This window comes from Glandiceps talaboti, chromosome 16, assembly GCF_964340395.1.
Source record: "Glandiceps talaboti chromosome 16, keGlaTala1.1, whole genome shotgun sequence".
Lineage (NCBI taxonomy): Eukaryota > Metazoa > Hemichordata > Enteropneusta > Spengelidae > Glandiceps > Glandiceps talaboti.
This window is the reverse complement of record NC_135564.1, coordinates 15069012-15077081: the sequence shown is the minus strand read 5'-3', so window position 1 is coordinate 15077081 and position 8070 is coordinate 15069012. Positions and strand designations below refer to the sequence as shown.

Here is an 8070-nt window from a genome sequence, read left to right as displayed (position 1 = left end):
AATATGTATTCAAAGGCATTACAATGGAGAAATAAATGAATCCAATGATCATCTAGAATCATAGTAACAATGTTTCAAATAAAATTGGCGATATTCTGACATTAAAATCTAAGTGAGAGTTCAAATACGAGTAAGCTATTAACATATATGTACATAATGACATGTTGATAAGATCTGATGTTTAGGTCAGCTATTTATTTTCTCGATTTCATTTAATTACCATTAATCTACTTGTGTTGTCTGTTTTCAGCATATACTGTATTTGAACTTGAAAGGACTGCGTTAAGGACGATTTAAGTAAATGCATGAAGGTTATTGAATGAAAAGGTCAAATCAAACTTTGAATAACAGCTTTCCAAAATATCCACTTTTTAATCAGTTTGAGACTGGCATAATGACAGTTAGCTGAGATTTTGACCTGTGATTTAAAAGGCTTTGATCCTTATTGCGAAATATCGTTTATGTTTTCCCAGTTTTTCATATGATACCCTATTCCAAATGACCATAATAGAAATGACTCAATTATTTAAAGCACCTGTACATTCACCTGATCAAATTTCGACAATTTAGATTCCCCATGAAACTGTTTACAATTTACTGGCATAACCGTATAACCACTTCCCTTTGCTTGGTTTGCTACGGTGTGTTGTTTGTTTCAAAATAATTGATTGGTGTTCGTTCCCAAACAAATATTGATAGGTTTTTTGGGTTTTTTAAACAAGACACGTGCATGTATGCGTTCCTAAAATGAGGTTTTAAAAAAAATGGTTGAAAATTGGAGTTGTAAAGAAAGGAAAGAAAAGATAAAAGTAAAAATCCACAACTTACTGAAATAAATTAGAATAAACAAATGATTCAATACAGTCAGAGCGGACAAACGTCCAGGTAAATGTATTTGTTGCAACAGACAAAATGTCGGTACAAAAAAAAACGTCATTAATTTTGGTAAAGGAGAGTGCTCTTGGCATTTTAACATAAAACACTATTGCAAAGTGGACATAGATATTTCGCACTTCACTGTTCAAATTGGGATCAAAATGTAGGTGTGATAGACCAGTAAAAACACTGAGACCAGGACAAAAGAATGACTGATCCTGTGTATCGCCACCGATGTGACAATACTCATGGGATAGTCTGGGAGTGAAACGTTGACCTTTAAGAGTATTTTTCTATCCACCCTCTAGTAATTTTTTGACGTATCTTGATAAAGACGTGTACTTTGATCGAGCAGTTTGGTCAGACCTGTTCAACATATAACTTTCACAAGGAGAGACGCTATTTCACTCATAAGTCCACGAACTCAGTGTACACTTTGAACTTTAACACTCATAACAACATCAACTTGTCGTTTCAAAATAAAGTTCGTGCGACCTTCACCGAAATGTAACTGTTACAACAATTCTATTTTAGAGTATTTGAGAGATGAAAAGAACTTACTTGAGTCTTCAGGTGTGTTCGATATCAGGTTGACATGTGAGGGTGGATCAGCACAATTAAGGTGCATGGCATGACAGACTAGCTTACCTGTGTGTGTCGACCATAGTGAAAGATTGGTCTTTCTAAATACATGTTGGTATTTACTTGTATCGGAAGCCTTGTTAGACGTCTACGTGGGGCATTCCTCTATGCTCAACAAGAGAACCATGACTCCATGCATTACTTGGAAGTTTGCTAAAGCTTACCTTCCCACGCCGTACGTTTACTGTAGGATTTAGACGATGCATACTCTTAAACTAGAGCGGTTCGAATTTATAATACAGATATTATAGCTTGATCTTAGCTGACTGACTACACAGTAATTTCAACCATCTGTTTGTCCATTCACTAACCTCTTATAATTCTTCCACAACGTTTCCAAACAATTTGACTGGTCTTGTGACAAATTGGCCAGAATATATATATATATATATATATATATATATATATATATATATATATATATATATATATATATATATATATATATATATATATATATATATATATATATATATATATATATATATATATATATATATATATATATAGCCGTCAGTGAATACACATAAGTTATGTACTTAAAGCAGGATGTATAACTAACCAATACTATTAAACCACACTATTACACCTGACGATCCTTCGGGTGAAACGGTCCGTAGTGTAATTCCACTATGTAATATCAGACTCGTCTTCTTTCATTTGTATGTATATATATATATATATATATATATATATATATATATATATATATATATATATATATATATATATATATATATATATATATATATATATATATATATATATATATATATACATATGTGTGTGTGTACGTGTGTGTATGTGTGTGTCTGTGTATATGTCTCTGTCTGTCTGTCTCTCTGCGTCTGTCTGTGTCTGTTTATTTCTGTCTGTTCTGTATGTATGTATGTATGTATGTATGTATGTATGTATGTATGTATGTATGTATGTATATATGTATGTATGTCAGTCTGTCTGTCTGTCTGTCTGTCTGTCTGTCTGTCTGTCTATGTTCATCCATCCATCCATCCACTCACCCGTCCGTCTGTCCGTCCATCCACGTCTGTCTGTCTGTCTGTCTGTCTGTCTGAAATGTACGTTTGTGGTTATTTGTCTCCCTTATTATCGATATGATATGTTCAGTCCAATCATTATTCAGTCTATATGTATACAATTACCGGAGCTCACATACACACACATACACACACACACACACACACACACACACACACGTACGTACGTACGTACGTACGTACATACACTATATAGATGAACGTAGTAATTTCAGTTTTCCACAAGTCACTGCTTGCCTTAAGTTTAAAGAGATGTCGTACAAGGACTAAGGCAAGTGACGGCCCACTACACTGAAAAAATGCGCGTCATAACTATTCAATGGTTTATATTAACCCCTGGGGTTAATATTTCCTTATTCAATTAACTCTTTAAGAGTTGTTGTACGTTACCCGTGCGTTTTTACTTCCACGTCAAGTCCATAAATATGAAACGAAAGCCAGGTTTCTATTATGCACCTGTGACAATTTAATTATATCAATTTGGTGCAATTATGTTGATTTCAATACCGCTATGAAATGTACCCCCAAGGGAATGGACCATACGTTTATCCAATAAAACTCCAATTTCCTGTGATGAATGCGACTATGAAAGATGCATGATAATTGCCCTATATATATATATCATAAAGTAAGTGAGTTGCCGCAATTCTTCCAGACAAATCCAGTAGTGTTGCCTGTTCAAGAAGAAGAAGAAGATCGAGTCTTTGGGATTCTTCCTTCTGATTTTGCATGAAATCTGACTGTAGCTGTTAGTCGGTGGGTCTCTTTACTAACCATTTTTATTCCACGTACACTAGTAGTAAGAAAAGTCTCGTGTTGCGTTACCAATATCCAGAACGGAGATTTAGTTTATTTCTTATTTTGTAGTGTAAGTTTGAATTTCAAAGGCCTTACTTTTTTATATAACCATTTACAGAGACGGACGTATTCAGAAATGCGTGTTGAGAAATGCGGCTTTCAAAAATTTGCGTACTAAGACATAATGCTTCCAAAGTGCGTTCTTTAAGAAATGCGGCTTCTAAAATGCGTACTTCATCAGTCGTGTTGACAAGGTCTTCCAAATTCGGATGAACTGGAAACAAATTTGGTTTGCAATTACATGTTTCAAATATACAATAATTGTTGAGTTGACTGTGTGGTGTTGATGTATATGCTCAAACTATAGTGAATCTGTGTGAACTAACTTCATACCGTAAAACGTTGGGTCCTACTCCGTCCGAAGCAAAATGAGTGATGCACGAAAAAAGTTAGTATGTTTGTTGTCACCAGCTATACATCTAATGCAATTTCACAGGTAGTGTTTTACTGATTGTAACGGGTCCCCTTAATCTTAACAATATGTTGTTTTTTTGTTAACACAGGTCACTACAAGTAACTGGGTATTAACCAGTGAGGAACTAAACTGATGAAATGGTTCCTGTAGCTGTGTATTTTGTTTTGTTGCTCCTTTCTTCTGTTTGTGTGAGGACAGAGGTAGCTGAGACCCAAGCCAGTCAACCTATTCACATCCAAGGAAACTTCAAACTAACTGACCTATCAGATGATGACAAAGGTGTGATCGGATCCTTGCTGAAAAACGAGAACGAGATCGAAGATCCGAAACGCGGATTCGGGAACAAACGTGGTTTCGGTAACAAGCGGGACGACGAGTTAGTAACCTCCGATGATGACAAACGCGGTTTCGGTAATAAACGAGATTGGGACGAGAAACGAGGATTCGGAAACAAGCGTTTCGATGTGACCAGCTTGTTGGAGGCTGGAGACGATAAGCGTGGATTTGGTAAAATTTTCAGTGAGCCAACTGATTGGCTTGGAGAAGGAAGCCTGAAAAGGGGTTTCGGAAACAAACGCTTCGGAGCACTGGAAGAGCTAGAGGAAGACACAAAGAGAGGATTTGGGAATAAGAGAGGCTTTGGAAACAAACGATTTGACGGCGAACCCCTCAAAGATTTAGAAGAGGATGTGAAAAGAGGATTTGGCAACAAAAGAGGATTCGGAAATAAGCGATTCGACTCCAAATCTTCTGCGGAGGAGGACCCAAAAAGAGGCTTTGGAAATAAGCGTGGATTTGGGAATAAACGGTCGGCAACGGACGAGTTCTTAAACCATTCAACGCTGAAAGATTTTATCGAGAGATTGAGGGAACTAAGAATGAAGTCTGCAATGAATTCTCTAGGTATATCACCAATGCGTAACAAACTCTAGAGGGAGAGGTTGAATTTTTCGTGATGTGATCGTGAGTATATTACCACGTGGTGTTTCCTTTCTTTGAAAAAATAAATATACTGTAAGAAATACATGACAGCCGATAAATGTCAACACTTGCCAAATAAAAGAAAGAGAAATAAAAATTGATAATATTAAATAATCGTAATGATATTAAGTTCTTGTACCACGATCAAGGTTTCTTTAATTATATTACTTACAAGTAACGTTTCGAGTAACGGTAAAGCCAGTAAATGGACAATTAGTTTGACAAAACATGTCGACTTGAAGAGTACTAGTAGCAACGTTACTCGTATGTAATGATAACCATTGGTTGTGGTACAAGAACGTAGTATTACTATGTTTTGCCGACCTGGTGAACATGCTTAAGGAAGAAATTGTCGTATTTTAAAACAGAATGTAGGAAAAAGAGAGTATGATAATATTTTAAAGTGTAGTTCGCTTCCCAGTAAATCCTATACCCTACAATGTAATCGTATATACCATCCTATCAGAGACATTGGTGGACAAAACGCGTGGCGGGGTAATTATGAAATGTCCCAGCCCGTCGGGCTTATGTTACCTTCAACAAAAGTTGAGACGGTGGCAGTACATTAATTATATAATTTATGGTCGCCGAATCATCCTCAAATGCGTTAATTTTATCGTAAATTTTCTAGTATCAAGATATTTCACTTTCTTTTTAAAATGAAAACGATATAGTTCTATTATATTCACATAGCGAATCAAACCGACAAATACAGACCGATAGACAGACCAATGGATAGATAGACGGACGGACGGACGGACGGACGGACGGACGGACGGACGGACGGACAGACAGACAGACAGACAGACAGACAGACAGACAGACAGACAGACAGACAGACAGACAGACAGACAGACAGACAGACAGACAGACAGACAGACAGACAGACAGACAGACAGACAGATAGATAGATAGATAGATAGATAGATAGATAGATAGATAGATAGATAGATAGATAGATAGTCGGATGATAGATTCATGGATGGATGGATGGATGGATGGATGGATTGACGGACGGAAGGGCGGACGGACAGTCAGATAGACAGACAGACAGACAGACAGACAGACAGACAGACAGACAGACAGACAGACAGACAGACAGACAGACAGACAGACAGACAGACAGACAGACAGATAGATAGATAGATAGATAGATAGATAGATAGATAGATAGATAGATAGATAGATAGATAGATAGATAGATAGATAAACGGATGATAGATGGACGGACGGACGGACGGACAGACAGACAGACAGACAGACAGACAGACAGACAGACAGACAGACAGACAGACAGACAGACAGACAGATAGATAGATATATAGATAGTCGGATGATAGATTCATGGATGGATGGATGGATGGATGGATTGACAGACAGACAGACAGACAGACAGACAGACAGTCAGATAGACAGACAGACAGACAGACAGACAGACAGACAGACAGACAGATAGATAGATAGATAGACAGACAGACAGACAGACAGACAGACAGACAGACAGATAGATAGATAGATAGATAGATAGATAGATAGATAGATAGATAGATGGATGGATATATAGATAGACAGACAGACAGACAGACAGACAGACAGACAGACAGACAGACAGACAGACAGACAAGCACGAACTGTAAACATACAGGCATAATATACATATTATATTAATCAAACATACAAGTTCAGTCTCTTAACATAGTTTATTGCTTATTTTCTAGGTGTCAGATATTGCAAGTGGTATAGAAATAATTCAAAAGGCGTTGGAAGCAATGTACTTCGGAGAAAAACATGCCTACAGTGAACACGGCAATTCAATTATGATAAATGTAAATATCGTAACCATTTGGAGGCAGCCATCATCATCCATAATCCCGACGTTGTCATGCGATGAAGAATTGAAATTCGGCTGTTACCTTCCGAACATTCCAAGTATTTCCCAATTAGCCGATCCGCGGGTACAGACACCGTCTATTTTTATCGGATGTCTTATTGGAAAGTAGTATAGTATTTTATCGACTACCATTGTATATAAATACCAGTCAATTCGCTTTTGTTTGATTGAGAAACAAATAAACAAATGGCATTGAATTTCCATGTATTATGTAAATTGTCAGCCATGACGTCATCAATTATGTAAATTACCTCCACAATGAGATGATAATCTGTACTAGAAGTTAATAAAGCATGAATCCTGATAAACATATACTCTCTAAATAGTTCTATATCGAGATAGTGATGATTACGTAGAAGGCAGAATGATATTCAAATTAGCACCTGCACCCCTCCCTTTTTACGCAAGATCACTGAGGTCTCTGCTCTCTGCTGCTGTACACCATGTCAGGGCGCCATCACACATCGGCGCGGACTATACTACCCCGCTGCAGCGCACTGATTAGGATGCAACGAACGACGTATTTCACTGTCTGTGGACTTCCACTGCAATTCCTCCCATTTTCCACACATGATGGCACTGTTACACAAGAGGCTGATAATGCCATGACGTCACAGAGCAGACGACAAAGTCACGGCTTCGAGTTTCGTAAATGAAGGTTAGAAAATGTTGATACGATATATCCAAAAGGGACACAAGGAAATATACAGAGTTCCTTGTTTTTTAAATGCTAAAGATAAAACACTCCAAAATTGTTCCCGTTTGCGCAAAAGTCAACACTCAGAATCGATCAGAAAAATACTTTCCAATTCGATCGTGACAGCAATACATACAAAGTTGTATACTATTTTGAGTTCGCCTTTGAAGTGTTAAATAATTCGGTGTTTTTTCAGAATCATTAAAAAAAATCTTTCAAATTCTATTGTGACAGCAATGTGTAAACAAACATTAGATACTACTTGAGTTCAACTCCATTCCTGATTAAACATTGAAAGTCGACAATTTTTTCTAGAATCGATGATAAAAAATGTTTCAAATTCGAGCGTGACAGCAAAATATGATTAAGTTAGAAGACAGGGAGCAAGAGACATATGTGAGAAGATTTGCACAGTTTGTTACCACTTTTATGATAAATAAAAATTGATGTAATTGTTGAGTGCATTCTATCCCCAATGTTTGTCTTTTGGTGTATGTTATCACATATGCTATCAGCTTGTTCTGAAAGAGTACCTACGATGCGTTGATTGCGCATGCTCTGCCTCATCTATCCCCTGTGTAAAAATTCACCGTATAGTTTATGGTAGTTAGACATTCTTACTACCAAACCAGCTAAACTATGTAGTTTCAAGTAT

The 8070-nt window shown here is 36.9% G+C and overlaps 1 protein-coding gene across 1 annotated transcript; it reads left to right on the top strand.

Annotated features, from left to right (window-relative positions):
- The first annotated feature begins 3983 nt into the window (after window positions 1-3983).
- LOC144447157 (uncharacterized) lies at window positions 3984-4778 on the top strand. The gene has a single exon (XM_078137061.1). It carries the CDS (start codon window positions 3984-3986, stop codon window positions 4776-4778), a length of 795 nt encoding a protein of 264 aa, XP_077993187.1.
- The last annotated feature ends 3292 nt before the right edge of the window (window positions 4779-8070 follow it).

Excerpts from the sequence above, each read along its gene's own strand:
- LOC144447157 (XM_078137061.1), top strand. The coding sequence starts at position 3,984 with ATGGTTCCTGTAGCTGTGTATTTTGTTTTGTTGCTCCTTTCTTCTGTT.